General features: G+C 31.9%; 1 protein-coding gene across 5 annotated transcripts; it reads left to right on the forward strand.

Annotated features, from left to right (window-relative positions):
• The first annotated feature begins 5,957 nt into the window (after nucleotides 1–5,957).
• Nucleotides 5,958–19,976, forward strand: up (Troponin T, skeletal muscle). Of its 5 annotated transcripts, none has more exons than XM_017623980.1 (8): nucleotides 5,958–6,019; nucleotides 7,752–7,794; nucleotides 12,495–12,518; nucleotides 15,627–15,999; nucleotides 16,682–16,900; nucleotides 16,979–17,152; nucleotides 18,725–18,803; nucleotides 19,015–19,976. In XM_017623980.1, exons 1-8 carry the CDS (start codon nucleotides 6,004–6,006, stop codon nucleotides 19,254–19,256), a joined length of 1,170 nt encoding a protein of 389 aa, XP_017479469.1. In that variant the 5' UTR covers nucleotides 5,958–6,003; the 3' UTR covers nucleotides 19,257–19,976. The 5 variants fall into 5 exon arrangements, with proteins under 5 accessions (XP_017479469.1, XP_017479468.1, XP_017479470.1 ...); XM_017623979.1 differs by having other exon boundaries at nucleotides 7,752–7,790; XM_017623981.1 differs by having other exon boundaries at nucleotides 7,752–7,790; nucleotides 15,627–15,996.
• The last annotated feature ends 706 nt before the right edge of the window (nucleotides 19,977–20,682 follow it).

Genomic DNA, 20,682 nt, shown 5'->3' on the forward strand with positions numbered 1-20,682 from the left:
TTACTGCAAGCTCATGATGGAGGGAGGTGTTTGCAAAAAAAAACCATTCGATGTGGGACTATGCTGGACATAAGAAAATTGCAAGAGCTTCTTTCGTTTAGAAGGGGGGATATTGACAGAAAATAAAAAATCATTTTCCATCTAAATTGCTTTTGGAATCGGCTGTTAGTCTCCTTAAAATTTCAACAACTTTTTTTGTTAGAAAATGCAGCTCTAATTATTTTCGTCCAAGCAAGGCATATCAAACAGGTAATAGCATTAGAGCAAAAACTACATTTACGTGTATTTTGTTGATGCTTCTGGTTTCGAAAGTGTCAGTAAATAATATACTTTTTTTTTTTTTAAATATCATAGTAGGCGATGCGAAATAAAAGAAAAGAAATAAAGAACAAATAAATAAACATTGGTGCGAATTTCTTTCTTTGTGGATTTGTTTCCTTCCTGAAGCTCCTGAGTTAAGAAATGGTTTTTTTTTTTGGTTTTCAATCGTTTTTTTTTTTGGAGAATCACATGCAAATACATTTTGCCAATTAAGAATTTTTGCAAAAAAAATTTACAAAATTTTACAGTTCAGAGACCAAGTAATTTGAATAAAATCAAAACAGCTGCTCTACTGGTAGTACCCATGATAAAAATATAGTAAGGTAGAACCGCTGAGAGTCACTTTTAAAATTCTTGACGTTTCCAAACAATTTAATTTTTTAATTTACTCACAAACTCACACACACATTTTCATTTTCAATCTCAAGCAACAACAATTTCGAACAATCTCATTTTTTTATTTTCACTTTTATATGATTTTAAAATGTTGGCAAACTTCAAAAAAAAATCATGGCCGACAAATTGAGAGAACGGTTCTACCTTGCTATATTTTTATCATGGTAGTACCTGTGTAATATGCCTTGCGTCCAAGATATATTCAACAAGATAGATGTGACAGCCAAATTTATGTCAGAAAAATATGTAAAAATGAAATACAAAAAATGTTCTCAATATAATTTGAAGTAATATATTCAATATTTGACTGGCAATATAACTTCTACCTTGTTGAATATGACGAACAAAATCGTCTTGAAGATTGTTTCACTGAAATTCTTTACTTAATAAAAGTAGAGCTTGAAATTTAGAATAAAGCTTTAAGTAAGAAGTTCTGTTTAACTCGATTGGAACATTTAGTGTTAACGCACAATTTTTTTTTAAGTTCTTTAAAAAAAAGCTGTAAAAGTAACTTGAATATAATTTGAAACGAAATATTTATTTAAAATTTCGCTAAATTCTTTATTGAAGCAAAATTTATTTACGAACAAATCGTTTTTGTTTTTCATCACGTAAACAAAATACGTGCGTCTAAGCGATATCGCATAGCGCTAAATAAATTTCATGCAGCAGTCACAAAAACTTGTACAAATAAGACGTCATTAATACATAAAATATTTTCGAAAACATATGTAAGTTTATTTAAAAGATCGAAAACATTCCAAAAAAACCATTTGTCTCAAGATTTTTCGACGCCCACGCAATGGGCTATTTTTTGCAACTCAATGTCGAATATGACCCGGCAACACTCTGCGCAGCAGCACAAATGCTCAATACTGCTTACGTCTCTCAAATACATATAAATGCAAGCACAGATGTATGCACGTATACATACATACATGCACACACACACACACACCTATGTATATCACCTGTGAAGATCTCGACACCCTCCTATTGCGCATTGAGTGCTGTGTTATGAGCATTTTAATTTGTTATTACCCAATATGTAACACTAAAAGCCACACAACAACAAATACTCAACTCAACTTTTCTGCCGCTCCCTCCTTTCATTCGCTCTTTATCATCCCCCATCCTCCTCCCGATTAACGCTCGCTCAGTGTGGCTAAAGCTTTTTAACTTGTGGAAATTCAATACGATCTATTTTTAAATAAAAACAAAACAACAAAATGAAATAAAAATAAAAAATATTTTTCCTATGCAATAAATATTCAAACGTTATGTGTACATGCATGTATGTAAGTATGTATGCATACATATTTCTTTGTGGTTGTGCTATATGCACATGTATGTGTATGGATATGTACATATGTATGTATGTGCGATATACTTTTGCGCAAATAAACAGTGAGAAAACTTATGCATAATCACACTCAAAAAAAAAACAAAAAAATCTTGTTTATCCACACATGCACACAGCACATAGTACACTTGGGATTGAAATGTGTTCACATAAACGAACTCATATAAATTCAAAGAGAATAAATGCATTTTTTTTTTGTATAGGCGATAAAATTCTCTTCCAATTGCTGGCCGGGTGAAAATATATACACATATATGTATGTATGCATCACACACACACACACACACACACACACATTTGTTTCTATAAATTTTCATATGCAGTGATTTTGTCTGGGGAATATGATTTTGATAATGAGAAGCAACACCAACTGTTGTTGTTGGCTTCGTGGTTGGTTTTGCATGTGCGTGTGTGTGTGTGTGCGTGTGTGGTTTACACGAATATTTCGCTTACTNAAAAAAATCTTGTTTATCCGCACATGCACACAGCACATAGTACACTTGGGATTGAAATGTGTTCACATAAACGAACTCATATAAATTCAAAGAGAATAAATGCATTTTTTTTTTTTTTTGTTGATAGGCGATAAAATTCTCTTCCAATTGCTGGCCGGGTGAAAATAACTGCACATATATGTATGTATGCATCACGCACACACACACACACATTTGTTTCTATAAATTTTCATATGCAGTGATTTTGTCTGGGGAATATGATTTTGATAATGAGAAGCAACACCAACTGTTGTTGTTGGCTTCGTGGTTGGTTTTGCATGTGCGTGTGTGTGTGTGTGCGTGTGTGGTTTACACGAATATTTCGCTTACTGGTTTTGCAAATATGTCGCGTTAGCACAAAACTTTTGTTAGCAAATATTTAAAAAAAAAAATGCAACATTTTGTATACTTTATGCAGCAGTTAACTGCTGGCAAAAATAGAGCAAAAATTTGCAAATGCATTTAACGAATTTCGACATCATTAAACAGCGTACAAACTATAGAGTGCAACAAAAGTTGGCTAGTAGAGTGTATAACTGTACACCTTTGTAATAAAACACAAGCCGGTGCATATGCTGTTAAAAGCATTCATCACTTTTTTTTTGTTTTTGTCCTTTGAAAGTATGTAAATTTCTCGCCTTCAACAGCAAGGTTTCGTGTGGCTTTTTTGTGGAAAATATTCGGTATATTTGCAAACTGTGCACTTTATTTGATTGGTTACATGCATGAGCATATACATATATATATGTGTATGTGAAATGTATGTATGTATGCTCGTAAGCAATTAGAGTAATGCAACAAGGTGGTCGCTATAGTCCGAAAAATGATGCGAAAAAGACTTTTGACATTTTCTGAAAGGGAATACAAAATACTGTAGTAAAGATCTCTAAAGAAAATAATAAAGAGAATAAATACTCCTAAGTATGTATAAAAACATATTTTGGTGAGGTGAGTCAATTTGAGTACTGAGTACTGCAAAGCAATGGTGCTGTGCAGTCCACTCCTCCAAGTCGAAATTCTCTAACAAGTACACAACATTTGATTTACCACAACATTTGCATACAGTGAGTGTCAGTGAATATCGTACTCACAATGTTTTTAAATTTTTTTCAAAATATGTTTTTGAATTTAAATTTAAATAATTTTATAAAAATATACATAGTCACCCTGCAACAAAATCCATTGAACTCGAAGTTTCTAACTTTGTAAGAATTCAAAAAATGTAAAAATTTTAAAATTTTTATTCAGAATTTTTAGGTTATTTCTGGGTATGTTGACGGTGCTGCGCTTTGCCGCGGTCAACAAAAAAAAAAAATCAAAAAATCAACGATAATTTGTAGCCACTTCAAACTTTCACTTTATTATGCTAAAATTTAAGGGGCTCTAAAACTGCATACCGAAAAAAGAAAAATTTGAATAAAAAGTGTGAAATTTCAATTAAATTAAATTTTTTTTAATAAACGTTAGAAACGTTGAGTTTTGTGGATTCTGTTGTAGTGTGAACTAAATTTGTACAATATTAAAAAAAAAAAATTAGAAAACAATTTACTGCACGGTTTTCACTGTATATACCTGTAGATAGATAGATATAGAGTATGCACTGTGACCAGTAGGTTTATTATGCCCTCAGCTCATCACAACACTATGTCTAGCCCTAAAGACCCTATAATTTTGAGAATATATCCCAGGGGTAGGGAGTGCATGTGTTCTTCTCTTGGCCATAGATGTCCCATGCCCCTCTTCCTTCGCCGTGAAACGACCGCACACTGCAGGTGCAATGATCTCTCTTTCGTAGAGTCACAAAAGGGATCGACTGACCAGTTCCCTAGGTTGTGCAAGTGGCCTCTTGGCCCTATATTGCATCGGAGCTATTGATAAAACATATTGCACACCTAATAGATCTAAAATGCGATCAACTAAACAAAAAATTTGGGCGATGCTTTTGCATAAATCAATTCATAGGACTTATGTACATCCAACTAATGGAAATAATTTTTCCTTTTTCTTTTTTTTTACGTTAGGCGGTTAGGCGCCCTCATTGCCATTTGGTGCTGCGTTGCGGACCCCTCACAATTCGGCGATTAATGCCACGCTAAACACTTGTTTGCATTGCAGAGAACAGTGCGCCAGCGCGTAATGCAATCAGGATGCCTAGCAAGCTCAGCATCTGGACATTCTAAAGATTCTTGAAAATTTGTATTTCATTGCTTATTTGACGAATACTTGCATATTTGAAATGGCTTCAAGCAGCTTTTACGCTACACTTATTCTTTTCTCAAGAGTTGATTAGATAGGGCGCGTGGGCTGAGAGGGAGCTGAGAACTTTTTCATGAATGCGTCGAAGCTTGATGTAAGGGTTGCCATCAAAATCAAGTTTAGACATCCAAAATTGGGTAGCGTGCTTCAGCCAGAAGTGGCTTCCATTAGGGAAAGCAGTAGGCAAACTTCTAAATAACTTGTGTAACCCATTTACCCATTAATTCTTAGAAGCAACTTTTGCTCGTTTATTTGAATATTATTAGAGGAAAACTCATATGATTTCTACTGACCTCTGGCATATGATATACACTTATTTGGTATTCAGGTCGGCAAGATTAGAGAGGAGGCCTTATGGAAGCCCTTATTTCAGATCTTTTGAAACGATCGGATGCATAGGTTTGTTTCTTACTTTGCTATTAATTATTATTGATGCTGCATTGTACAACCTATCGATGTCTAAAAAGCATATTTTAATATCTAGTAAGATCCCTTCTTGAGTATGCAACTTTACATGGGATCCGGGGGGTTAGTAAGTAGTGGTTAAAAGCTCGATAAAAATATTGACGGTTTTAAGCTCAAAATTCTATGGTTTGCTTACAAAAGTTGGATAAATGAACTACAATTTGAACTAAATTAATCTATACATATATTACAATTCAATCAATCAATTTTCAGTTTGCAAGCGAATGAACTCGATGTGGCATAATCAAATTAATTCCTAAATAGTTGTTGATAAATCAAATCCACATACGTACATAAAAGCAATTGACTCAAGTGTTTTCAAGTGTATAATACTCCTCTTCAACGCAGTAAACAAAAGTGTATGAGTTCAATAAAACCAAAAATATAACTAAAAAATTTACAAATATAATACATTTAATTCGCAAGCAAATTTTCGCCAACCACTACTCGCCACAAAAGAGATCATAATCTGCGTTAAAGCCTCTTAAAATGTTACCGTGAACAGAAACTTGCCATTAAATAATCCAAAATGATTTTACTTCAATGCAAAATTCATAAAATATTAATAAAGATTTGCAACGGACACTATTCAAATCAATTCGAATTGAATCGACGCAAATTTGCATTGTTTGCATTCACGCTCACACTAACTAACACAATATTTTCTTTTCATTGCAGGTTCTTAATCCCAAACCATAACCATGTCCGATGAAGAGGAGTACACGTAAGTAAAATCGCCACAAATACAAAAGCAAATCAACAGAAAACGAAAGGAAAAAATAGCAGCTTCAGCATAAAAAAAAGAAAAAAAGCAAAGACATTAGAACGAGCAGCACTTAAATGAATTAAAATAACAGACAATTTAGAGTAAAAAAAAAATATTAAAAACAATAAACAAATACCACGTACAAACAATTAAAAATATTGCGTTTACTCGTAACGCCACCACCAAACCAAAAAAAAAGCGAACAAAAAATTGATTAAAAATCATTTAAATACAAATAAAATTGCTTACACAGCACGCACCATGTGCAAAATATGCATTCAATATCCATATTGATAAATTACGTAGTAGTTGCATATTAATTGCTAAGCAAAATTTGCACGCGCGCATACGCCAGAGTGCTACGGGGCGTATACGCAACACACAGCACATTTGACTGTTGCTGTTGCTCTTGCTTGCTGCAGGTGCACATAACTGCATGCATATGTACATACATACATACGTGCATCAATATTACCTTTGGAAAGTATTCGAAAGATGAATAAAAACATAATTGAATTAACATGCAAATATGTGTGTTTTCACGTATGTATGTACATATGTACGCTAGTTGTTTTATTAAAAGATATTTTATACAAATTAATATTTGTTGGGAATGAAATTTATGACTGGCTGTTAAGGGATAATTTGTATCGCAGCTATGTTTGTACCATATTTACATACAGTGACTCAAACAAATGACTACGTGTTGATTTTCTTCAAATATTCGTAATGTTTTCCGAACAAAATTTTTTTTTGTTATTTTTATATAAAAATGTCGTCTAAGCTTTAACTAAAACCGTGTAAATCACAAATTATAAAAAAATTTAGGAAAATTCACCAAATTTTCATCAAAATTTCAACTTTTTATTCTGAATTTTTAGAAAAATTTTGGGTTTGCAGTTTTATAGCCCATACAATTTTAGTCCAATGAAGTGCAAGTTTCAAACGACTAAAAAAACGGCTGGAAAAATATTACGAGTTTAGAAAAAAAACCAACACGTGGTCATTTGTTTGCGTCACTGTATATTTTTAGTTATATATTTACTTTACTTACTTACATACCGATACCTTAAAGTGTGCAATTGTATTCGCTATTTAAACTTGCACATTCTTAGATTTATAGAATATTTTATATAAAAAGAAAATTTGTCAAAGTATTTGTCTTCATATTAAAAGTAACGCGTAGTTACTAAAAAAAAAAATATAATAAAAATAAACCCCAACAATTATGTATGTTTACCTCTTTATGTTGTAATTAATTTCATGTATTGTTTTCTCCATATGTTTATCTCTCTTCACATGTACGACTGTGTTTGCACCACCGTTACAAAACACCAAAAATTACAACAACAAAAAATACCAAAAACAACACTTATACATACAACTATAAATGTTTATGCACACGTAACCGCCACGAACGTTCGTCCATTGTTCGTTCCATCGATCGTTTGTACGCTCGTCTGCCCGTTCGCCTGCCTGCCTGATCGTATGTACGTCCGCCCGTCCCCACATCACCAAATATGTATGTGTTTCGAACATGAAAACAATCCAAAAATATATGATTATGTATCCATCCATATCTGATCTGTATGCGTGTGTATGTGATTGAATCGAAAAAAAAAACATGCACAAAAAACGTATGTATGTATTCGCATGTACGTCCAACGCCCATATAATGTCAACCAAACAGTTCCGAGGAGGAGGAGGAGGTTGTCGAGGAGACCAGAGAGTAAGTACTGAATACACCAAAAACAAACAACATTTATCAGAAAGCATACATTCACCAGTATACAAAAACAAATTTTTGTGCAGTCATATTTATTCAATCATTAAAAAATTCGTGGAAATAAATTAGAAGTTAAAAAATATCGAAAGTTATCATTGCATATTTCTCACTCTTATAGTCATTTTAAACTCACTAAGCCTAATACGTATTTCTACTTATTTTTATTAACCATTTCGTATTTAAAAATATACTTATATGCTTCGAAATTTCGATATTTGGTTTAGTGGTAAAAAAAAAATATTTAACACAAATATTTGATGCAAAATGAAAGAGGTATGAAAGATTGTAGTATTGAAAAATTGATAATTTTTACAAAAATCTTGTTTGAACAGGGCATATAAGACGAAAAAGAAATAGGCAATAGGGGTACTCTCTAACTCATGCAAAACCCTTGTCCGTGTAATGTGAAAGGGTTTTCTAAGGCTTAGAGAATACCGCTATTGTTTTGTTTTGAAGTCATAAAAATTTTAATAATAATAGCCACAAACATTTGGTACTTCATTGCAAAACATTTTTATTAAGAAAGTAAATTTATATTTTTTTTTTTTTTCAAATATTTTTACCGCCAAAAAAATTATATAAACAAGAAAAAACATAAAATTAAATTATTTTTACTAAATGACTCAAAAGTAAAAATATAATTTTTTAAAAGGAATATAAAAAATTACCAGCAAAAATCTTAAAAAAATTGCAAGAAAATAATTAATAAAGTCGTTAAAAAATACATACAAAGGAATGTATAAATTACTATAGCACACATATTTATAAAAAAAAATAAAATTTGCATTAAAAAATTATTTTTCCTTGAAAAAGATAACAATTTTTACTGAATAAAAAATTAAACAAAAATTTTAAATTTGCATCAAAGTTTAAACCTAATTTAAAATTTTGTTGATGCTTTTACTTATTAACGATTTTGTTCAACTACAAAATATAGCCAAAGTAAAAATTTGTTGTGTCTCTTATTTAAATTTTTCAAATTAATATCTTAATAATTATGCCAAATTTTATTAAAAGTACATACAAATTTACTTCTTCAGCATTTTTTCATAGTTAATTGCAATCTTTCATACCACCTGAGATTTGTGAACAGAATTTCAAATTATGTACTGAAATTGTTTCCAAATTCGTAGATTTGTTCCACAAGCTACTCGAAACAACTTTAGGCTACAATTAAGCGTTCTACCAGCAAATCTACAAGTTAATAGAGAGCAAAACACTTCTGTCAAAATGGCAGAAACTAACAAACATTTTACTCGAAATTTTTTTCGAGCACAATCTATGCTAACAAACAAATAAGTTTGTGTTATTTCACACAAAACTGTTCCAAGAATTTTTGTTAAAGGAAAATAATTTGCAAATTCCTTTGCTTTATGCTCGCAGTTTGAACTTAGCTCGAGTTTTTCTTCGAGTAGCTCGTGGAACAAATCTAATATGAAATCGAAAATTATGCATTAGCGAAAAATTAAAACGCTTTTGATAAACATAAACAATAACAACAATTTGTTAGTAAAGAATATTCGTAGGCTTCATAATTTTCTAAATAACGCAAGAGCGTGAATAACCAGGCGACATACTGTGGCACATTTAACAAAAAAAAAAGTTGAATTTAAATTCAAATCAGGTTTTTCGAAGTTAGCACCGATACACTTAAAATAGTTATAGAACAGCACTCGAAGTTAACTAATAGTGAAAAGAAATTTCTTAAAATTTTTCTGAGATTCGATTCAATGATTCATTCCCTAATTTCAAGCAGTAGTTGTAGGAATTTCTTACTGAATTATCACAAATTGAAAAAAATGTATTTTCGAGTTTTGTGTTTGACAGAGTCCTCTATAATTCGCAATTAGAAAAGTGTAGAACTGCAACCTATCATACAGTTATTGCATTAGAATGAAACAAAAAATCCATCAAGGCTGACTGCTGCGGAAATTTAAATTTAAAAAATTTTCTCAGTACTGGGAGTGTTCAAACACAATTCAAATTGAATAGAATAATTCTTCAAACTCAAATAATAATGGAGCAATCAAAAAATGTTTAATACAAATTTTCAGCAGTTCAGTAGAAATTTCGAGGCTCTCTTTGAGCTTAAGGGAATAATTTAGTATTTTACGAAATTGATTTTTTTATAGAAAGTCGGTTTCACACTCGAATGACAAAAAATTTGTGTAATTTGAAAAAAGTTATGTGGGAAAAACTTTATGAACCGACATATGCATTAATGAATGCAATTAAAAAGGTATTTTCTAGTGGCTACCTTTGAGGCTCAAACTTGAATTATTTAATGCCTAGCGGAAGTCTGGTATAAAGGGCGAAGAATCAAAATTGTGTAGGACACAAAATAGATAAAAAGTTATACAGCTAATGGAAATCTACGGAATATATAGACAGAAAATTTGGTATTAAAATATATGGATGTCCACACAATATTTGGTAAAATATAATTTTTGAAAAACAGCGAAGAGTTAGTGCCTACAAGCAGAAAAACACAATTTGAGTAAAACAAAAAAAAACAAGAATTCACACTAAAATGCCTAAAAGCAAAAAAAGCTACGCTGGCGCTATTAATTAACTTTTAAATTGCAATTAAGCAAAAATGTACTAAATCAAGTGAGAGAAAAAAAGCAATTGGCTGCTGCCAAAGCGAAAAATAAAACCACACTAAATTTGTTTTTTTTTTTTATAAATCAACTGCAAACTACTCACCAAACCCCAAATCCAAAAGCAAAAAATTAAAACATTGAATGAAATTTTAAAATGAAATTCAAGCAAATTGCAAAAAATAACAACTATATACTTCAATTAGCAAATGGCAAAAGTAAACTAAATAAACAGCTAAATAAATAAATTACAACCAATTTGCAACGAAATTCACTTGAGTTTGGAAATTCTATTGATTCTACTAGTAACTATGCATTTACTTGTACTTACTGCCATCCTGCCTTTAACTCTCTCTCTCTCTCTTTCTCTCTCAAGCTATTTATAACTTCGTATACTTACGCTCTTTTGTATGTATGTACATATGTCTTTTAGTCTACTACTTTCTACTTTTCTATCGACCAAACCTCTATCTAAATAGCAAACTACTTATAGCAGTCAAATCGTTTTATAACAAACAAACATTCAAATATTTAATAAAAATTTGCCATTTCGTCAACGCCGCACATACAAATTGAACATCTATAAATTTATTTATGTACCATAAATATCGTAGTTGTTACACCTTCCATGGAAGTTGAAACTCAAAAATATGTTTTTGTTTGTTTTTTTCTTCTTTTCTCTTTCTTTTGTTTCTAATTGCAGGAAGTAAGTAGAGAAAAAACAAAACCAAAAAAAAAAAGAAACGCCACACACACACGCAGAAAACATACACAAACACATATGCACACATTTATTGGTTGGTAGAGAGTGTTGCAGGAAAACGTATGAAAAAAAAATAAAAAATAAAAAGTTTACAGTTTGGAAGCCTGCAATAGCATACCTACAGGCGCCGCAGTTAGCTTTTAAGTGTACAAAAGAAAGGGTTCTAGAAATGTGTGAATTTGTTGAAAGAAAACTATTTCCGATGAAAGCAAGCGCTACACATGCACAAATATGTATATTTATAAATATGTACATATGTACCTCGTTGAATTTATGCAATTTGTGGCTATGACGAAACTGTACTGTACATACATACAAACATATGTATGTGCAGCCAACAATGCAGTTAGCAATGCAAACTTTATATATGTAGTTCAACGCGGAATGCAGTTTATTTTTAAATTAGTTATAGAAATAGAACGATCACGTAAGATTTTTGCTCGCATCCAAAAAAAAAATTTGAAAAAAAACATACTCCCACATCATCAACGATAATTCAAATTGTATGACCATCATCGCAAGCAAACCCAAAGAAATCAAAAAAAAAAAAAAGCAACAGCGTAGTGTTTGTTAGCAACCCAAAAAATAGCAGATTTTTTCGTTGAATTATTTTGATACGCTACACTTATTTTTGGCTCGTCTGCATAGTTTTTTTTTTTCGAAATTAGATTTAGCTTTGAGTTAAGCATTCGTTCGTTTTTTTACACATACATACATATGTACTATATTACTACTATATATGCAAAATTATATATACATTTTTACATATACATACATATGCAGCATATACGGTGTATATATGTACAAGAAGCACACATTTCAATACATTTACATTCCTATTTATACTGTATATTTACCACGTATGTAACACATTTTTAAACAAATATTTTTATTCTTTCTTTTCGACAACGTTACCTTTTTTGTGTTGTTGCGTGCGTGTGTGTATAAATTTTTGTAAATGATTACGCAAAATTAAAATTAAATTTATCAAAAAAAAATGTAATACAAAAAAATTATGCGTTTTTGTCATCACGCTACAAATGTAAAAATAAAAAAAAAATTAAAAATTAAAAAAAAAAATCTGAAACACACCACCAATCAACCAATCAACCAACCAACAAACCTCACATCCTTCACTGTGGATATGCCAAAAAAAAAATCTGTATGAAATTAAAAACTCAATTTTTGAAACAAAAAAAAAATNGTTGACAATTTCGATCACACACAATTCAATCCAAATCAATCCATCCACAAAATGTTTGCCAATGCCTTATGAAAACGTAGAAAGCCACCTCAAACACCAGCCGAGTAAGTGTTACAAAGAAAAAAAAAGAATACAAATAAAGCCTTATAAATATTTATAGCGTTTTTTTATTGTTGTAAACTCACCAAACGCCAACTGGCTGCAAGTGAAGCATTCCAACTTAACAGCCAAACAAATTATAATCAGCTGTTACTTGCTACCGCAACAAAATTTCAATATTGGTTTTCACAAAAAGAAATAAAAAATAAAAACTTGCAACATTTCACCACAACAAAAAATTGTACATGTTCCTTAAACGTAAAATATATTGCGAAAGTTTATTTGGAAAATGAAAAAAAAATATTTCTTCAAAATTAAATTTACTCCAAAATCTTACCATTAATTCACTTGCAGCCAAACATAACTAAATTTCTTCTTACCTACAAAACCCTATTTCCTTGTTTGTTTTTGTAACTTTGCTTTATATGCCATTATTGTGTGTGAATCAACGCAGTCCCTGCAAGCTTCCCAAAAATAAAAAAAAATAAAATCGTAAACGCCAAATAATTTTGTTTAGTTAGTTGAATCAATCATTTTTTTGTACTCACCCAACATTAATGTTCCCCCTAAGCATAAAATAAAGTAAAACCATTTAAAAAAACAACAATATTTTAGTAAGATATGCATTTTGTGTCATGCCATTTAGCCTTTTCGATCCACTGTACATTCACATACATACATACATATGCACCACCGGCTCAGAAACTGCTTTGTGGAAAGCAGCAGCATCCATCATACCATCTGCATAGGCTAATGTATTCATTTACTAGCTAGTAGCATAACTGTTTTGTGTTGTTACTCTATTTATGCACCTAAATCCTATTTATGTAAAAGTTTATGTTGTTATAGAAATGCATTTATACTTTTTTTTCTAATACATATACAACTTTTATTTCTTTTCATTTATTGAGAAAGATTTGTTAAATATACTTATGCGAATTGGCAGCGTTTTTAACGGTTTTATTAAAAAAATAAACAACAAAAACAGAAAATTCAGGGTGTTCTCCTAAAATAATTTAAAAAATTGACTTTTGCACTTTTTAGAAATCACTAAAAACGACATATTGTTTTCTTATATTTTTTAAACAAATTTTTAAATTATGATTTTTTTCGAATTTCAAAAAAAAATAAACATTTAAAAAATTGTTTTCTTGGTACTTTTTTTTAGAAGATTAAGAATGATTCACAAGTTTTACCAAACACGATTTAAAGAAGCTATTAAAAATTTCTAAAAAAAAAAATATTAAATTTAGTAGTAAGTAATTTTAGTATTTAAAAAAATATTTCTTAAAATCGGTTAAGGATTGCATTATTATTTCATTCTAATTTAAAAAAAAAGATATAAATAATAATGGCATTTTTAAACTTCGAATATACAATTTGAACAATTATTTTTTTTTTATTATTTTGAGATGTTTTCTAATTCACTAGACCAANTTTAAAAAAAAAGATATAAATAATAATGGCATTTTTAAACTTCGAATATACAATTTGAACAATTATTTTTTTTTTATTATTTTGAGATGTTTTCTAATTCACTAGACCAATTTTTCGGACCTTAAAAATAGTTATTTATATTAAATATTAAATATTGTTTTCTGAAAATTTTCGCCTTAAACTCACATAATTCTTTGTTAGTTGTTAAAACTTATTAATATTGGCTACTTTTTAGAAATTGAAAACTGTTTTTGCTATGTTGAATAACCTTGATGATTAAAAACATTTTTGGGATTTGTCTTAATTCGTGATTATTTAATATATAAAAATAATTATTTTTTAGTTTCTAAAAAATGCACCCAAGAACTTTTTTACTGTTTTGCGAATTTTTCTATTTTATTTGGCTGCTTTTTGAATACAAATTTTTTTTTTAATGAAATATATACACCTCTGGGCGAAATAAAAGCAGTGTTTTTGACAATTCTTTAATTTAATTAAAAAAAAAACTAAAACCAAAATTAAAATTTTACGGGCTACAAAACTGCATACCAAGATTTTTTCCTTAGATTTGGATAAAAAAGTTGGAAATTTCGGCGAAAAGTTTTAAAATTTGTTAAATTTTCGTGACTTAAAAAAGAAGTAAGTCGTCACAAATTTTTAAGAAAACAATGTTTTTATTTCGTACATAATTGTATAAAAAAATTTGTGAAATTTTTTTAAATTTAAGCTTTAAAAAGAAAAGAAAAAATACCTTTTGTTATTTTTTTCTTTAAAACTAGTACCCTTTTTAATAAAAAAATCCTACCCAAAAAAGTGTATTTTCTTTTCAATCATGAAAAAATGGTTTTTGTACATATTACTATTGTCCTTACTTGGGATGACAGCTTTGTTGGGGCTCAAGTCAACAGAAATTTCCTTAAATTAAAATATATATATTTATTTGACTTTATTTTCCAAATTACGAAAAAAACTTTTGAAAATTTTGAAAGCAATTGTTGAATTAGTATAATATGTATATTTTAATCAAAAACTTATTTGTGCAGGTTGCCAAACGGGTGATAGGTTATTTTAAAATTCATATACGTATTTATTTAAAACAACTGTCATTCCACTACATTTATTATTTCTTTTCTACTTAATCCATTTCTAAAAGTTCACGCAAAAATTATAATAAAACAAAAAAATAAAAATCATCTACCATCATTACTTTCTTTGAGAGTGTTTTTCATCACTCGAGTAACTGTTAAAACTTATGCGCTCACCAGTTAGCTCAACTCCAACACTACTCATACTTACCGTTACATATTTCATCGTACATACTTATTTAGCGATTTTACTCTTACTACTTACTCGTTATACTAAAATATATTTGAGCTAAATAGTTAAAAACTATTTTAAAATGTATATCTAACTGGAAGTTAAACGCCTTACTCTCAACAAATCTCGTTTACTCTTAAATGTGGGCTCGTAATACCGCTATTTTACCTCGCTCTCACCTTTTCACTACTACGATTATATTAAAACCAAAAAAAAAAGTACCGTTAATAAGAATATGAACTAATTTAAATTTGTATGCTCTTTCTCCCCACTCTTTTTCTCTATCTCGCTCTCTCAATTCCCTCACACGTCACGCGCTCCGTTTTACTCGACGCATTTTTCAATTGCAATTTCAACAGAGGTGAGGGTGATCCAGAATTTATTAAACGTCAGGATCAAAAGCGCTCCGATCTCGATGATCAACTGAAAGAATACATCAATGAATGGCGTAAACAGCGTGCAAAGGAAGAGGATGAGCTGAAGAAGCTCAAGGAAAAACAGGCGAAGCGCAAGGTCACGCGTGCCGAAGAGGAACAAAAGATGGCGCAACGCAAGAAGGAAGAGGAAGAACGTCGCGTACGCGAGGTTGAGGAGAAGAAACAGCGCGAAATCGAAGAGAAGCGCCAACGTCTCGAAGAGGCCGAAAAGAAGCGTCAAGCTATGCTGCAGGCCATGAAGGACAAGGACAAGAAGGGACCCAATTTCACTATTGCCAAGAAGGATGCAGGCGTGGTAATCCTTTCATTCTAATTAAATGCCATAAACTTATATGTGTTCCCTGTATTTTGTTTTGTCTACTCCTTTTTTTGGTTATGCTATCCGTCTCTCTCTCTCTCTCTCTCTTACTCACTCTCTCCTACATATAATGTTTACACCCATCCACACCAAACATCCAAACCATCCTCGAAAATCACTGACAACACACATTGGTCGATCGAACTGAACGAATTTAAATTTAAACTCGCACTGAATAATTAAAAAAATAAAAAACATGAAAATTTTACTAAAAAAAACAAAAACAAAATAAATTCCAATCCTAACCACCCAATAACACAATCCCGAAACTCCTTTGCTTTGTTTTACTAAACTATTTGCCCTCAAATTTACCTTCCTCCCCCTTACCTACCAAAACCTCTTTCCTTTCATTTTTTTTTTGCTACGTAAATTTTTTCGTCAAAATGCAAATGCTTCTGTACAACAACAACAAACGAAAACAAAAACAAACTTCAAAACACTATTTCGTGTATCTTTTTGTATCTTTTACTTTTGATTACGTTTCGTGAATTCTTACTGCTGAATTACTACGGCCAACTCTCTCTATGACCAATGCCATACTTTGAACTATGGCCTGCACCATCAAACTACTGTGTCTTTCATCATAAAAAAAAAAAAAAAACAAAAAAAAACTATATAGTTGGGACTCTCATCCGCCGCCATGGAGCGTAACAAGACTAAGGAACAGTTGGAGGAGGAGAAGAAAATCTCATTGTCGTTCCGCATCAAGCCTCTGGCCATCGAAGGCTTCAGCGAAAGCAAATTGCGTGAGAAGGCCCAAGAACTGTGGGAACTCATCGTCAAATTGGAAACTGAGAAGTATGACTTGGAAGAAAGGCAGAAACGTCAGGATTACGATGTAAGTATACAAAAAAGTGCATAAAGTGTGAGGCGAAAGGCAATTAAATCCATTTATTTTTTCCTATTCCGTTTGCAGTTGAAAGAATTGAAGGAAAGACAGAAGCAACAGCTCAGGCACAAAGCCTTGAAGAAGGGTCTAGACCCTGAGGCTTTGACTGGCAAATACCCGCCCAAGATTCAAGTCGCCTCCAAATATGAGAGACGTGTAGACACACGCTCATATGACGACAAGAAGAAGCTGTTCGAAGGTGTAAGTATTATGCGTTGGGTATACTATTCTGGACAATCTTTTAAGGATTTTCTTGTTATGGGTAATTGGAGAGAGCCTTTGAAAGAGAAAGCTACTTAAATGCTTGACAAATACGAAAGGTTTAATTTATATTTATTTATTTTTTTTTTTGTACAAAAGGGCTATGATACGCTTTACAAGGAAATTGCCGAAAAGCGCTGGCAAGAGAGGGCAGAAAGATTTACATCGCGAACCAAAAGTAAGAATACAAATCGGCTGTGAGACTTTGGAAGCTGAGACCCCTATACCAAATATGTATTTCCGATTAACAGCAATTTATTTTCGATTGGTATGGGGTCCTTATTCTGTAGTGGCCTGTCGTTTATGTATTTGTCAGTGTTGTGTTCGAATATGAAATAACAAAAAAAAAAACATTTTTGTTTGTGAGTGTGAACTTGTGCTTAAGTCAAGTCTTAAAAACTTAAAGCTGAAAGTGAAATTCAGCTGAGATTTGTAAAATGTGTATGCATTAACCAATACTTTCATACTAAATTTCTGTTACTCAGAGTCATCAAACAAATGTTTTGGGCACTCAAAACCCAAATATAAAACGCGGGAGAGAAGCATCTATAAGCTTTTTATACATACATATAATTCATATGGATTGAATAAAAGCTCTATTAGAATGTCGCTGATTCGAAGCAGTGTCGCTGTGATAGAGAGCTTTTACTTTGAGCGCATGTACGATATGTACAGAGACTAAAAAAGTCTGAGAAAGCTTTGCTCTTTTCAAGCTCTTTTTAAGCTTTCTATACGTTTTGTATAGGCGCGTTCAGAGTAAAATCTCTCTCTGCCCAACGCTGTTTTAAACTGATGATGGGCAACACCTTTCCCGCATGCAGAGCTTTTGTTGAGCTTTCAAAGGGTCAAGCACTTTCTATCCATTACTAGTTCAAACAAATCAACTCATATGAATATCAGTTTGGTATTTCTCAAGCATAGATAAATCAAGCTAGACATGAGGGTATCGTCATATTTGGTCTTCTTTCGCAATTTCTCTCTCTCTCTCTGTCGTTGACACAAACTCACCGCTAGTGAAGATATGCAGTTCAAAGGGAAGTGAGGCTACACGCCTCAAATTTCCTTGAAAACCTGACAATTTGTATAAAACAAATTCTTGTTTAAAAACATACACATACATATTTACTGGTATAAACGAACCGTTTCGAAAATTTGTAGTACTTAACCCAACACTTAAACTTTCACAAAGATCACGAATGTCTTCTTCGCTAGATTTTTTCAGGGCCTCCGATTCCATTTACATCTCATATTTTACTGAGTAAAATTCATATATTCGTTACTCACTCTACTACAAGCATTGTCTCTCTCTCTCTCTCTCTCTCTTTCTGAATTTCACTTGTACTGCGAATTTTTGTATGCATTTGTTACGTGTTGCGTTATCGTCTGCATCTAAACGTAATCCACATACACAAACNTTTTGTATGCATTTGTTACGTGTTGCGTTATCGTCTGCATCTAAACGTAAACCACATACACAAACAATAACAACAAAAAACTGCATGTGGCCAATAGGGCTGGGAAGAAATCGGCAAGGAGGTGAATGAGAAGATCTGGAATGAGAAGAAGGAGCAATACACGGGCCGCCAGAAATGTATGTATACATATAGTGACGAGCTTTTTTACACTCAATACAACTCGTAAAAGACTTTTGTTAAATGTTTTGTCTTTTTGCTAATTGTTTATTTTTTGGTTTTTCTAAAATGTAATGTGAAATTTTTCTTTTTGCACTAATTGCAAAATTTTTTCTGAAAATCAATATTTCTCATCAAATCACTTTTTATTTCATCTTCTCACGAACGCAGCCAAACTGCCCAAGTGGTTCGGCGAACGACCAGGCAAGAAGGCCGGCGAACCCGAGACACCCGAAGGCGAGGAAGACGCCAAGGCTGATGAGGACATCGTCGAGGATGAAGAGGAAGTCGAGGAGGAGGTTGTCGAAGAGGAGGATGAGGAAGGCGAGGAAGAAGAGGAAGAGGAAGAAGAGGAAGAGGAGGAGGAAGAAGAAGAGGAAGAAGAGGAGGAGGAAGAAGAGGAAGAAGAATAAATTAATTTAACTACATTTAATAAAATTTAAAAACAAAGAAATTAGTTATTATTAGCTTATTCGAGCAACCAACAAATATAAAACAGCAAAAAAAAATAACGAGCGAAAATCAGCAGGTGTAGCAGTTGACGAAGAAGAAGAAAAATTTAAATCAAAAACTGCAAAAATTTGTCAAAGCAACTCTCTCACTCGAACGCGAACTCAAACTCACTCTGACACATTCACTACTGATTATTCACTCACTCGAACACAAACACACAAACAAACAACTGTGACAACACGAACGCATTGTCGCTCTCTCTCTCTTTTTGTCTTTTATAAGAAATACAAGAACAAAAAAAAATACGAAAAAAAACAACAGCCAAAACAAAAGAAACTCTTCAAATTTGTTTGTAATAAATCTTATAAATTGAGATGAAAATCTGAAATCAGACTAATATGATAATTACATATATATATATATATATATACTTAAATATATATTAATCAAGTAGCCGGAAATGTTTTATAGGAACAACAACTATATGAAGCTTATATAATATTTTATAAGTGGAAACAGCAAGTACCAGCACAACGAGAACAACTAGAACATGAATACATAACTCTCTCTTGATATTCCTTTTTCATTTAAGATATTTTTATTTTTTCTTATTAAAAACAAAAGTAAAAGATAATAAATTATTTATGAAAAACCAAAAACCAAAGGAAAAAAACAAACAACGAAAGTGCGTTGCAATTTTTGTTCAAAAAGAGATAAAAGGCGCACTTTAAAAATTGCAGTATGCCTTTACTGAGTAGTTAGTTAGTTAGTAGATGGAGTGCAATAGAACAGATGACAAAGCGAAGCACCTACTAGCTTATGCTAAAATGCTAATGGTACCTTATTAAAAGAGTTCCAAATAATAAATATTTCAATGTGGTTGAACTCAAATGTTTTAGTCCAAGTCTGGCCCACGCTGAACCATCACATCTTAACACGGCAATTACGTCTCTTCGTCTTCAAGACACAAGCGGCATTACGTGTGCGTGATCAGGCCAATCCGGTGCATGAGAGAGCACAGCTGGTTAGGACCGGTTAGGTACCCTGTGCGCAACCTGCTGTTAGCTCGTTTCAAAAGATGCTTGTTCCCGTCTAAGGCTCTCTGCCGCTGCTCAGCGTTCAAAGTTTACCTACTCGGTAATTGCAATGCTCGCAGAAGACCACCTGAGTTTCGGTCCCACAAGGCAAACGATAAACCACCCTCGTCCTTGTTGTCTCCGAGCCCGTGGTAATCTAATACCCAGTACAGTATTATATTATGTTCTTATGTTTCTCTTTGTCAAGAGCTAAAGAGTTGGAAAGCACAGTAAGCTAAGACCAGGGGTGTTTGACCTTTCTAAATAGGGCCCAGATAGTCGCTTGGCGATTTTCAAATTCAGGCCTATA

The sequence above is a fragment of the Rhagoletis zephyria genome, unplaced genomic scaffold (assembly GCF_001687245.7).
Source record: "Rhagoletis zephyria isolate East Lansing unplaced genomic scaffold, Rhagoletis_zephyria_1.1 Rzeph_scaffold_03464, whole genome shotgun sequence".
Lineage (NCBI taxonomy): Eukaryota > Metazoa > Arthropoda > Insecta > Diptera > Tephritidae > Rhagoletis > Rhagoletis zephyria.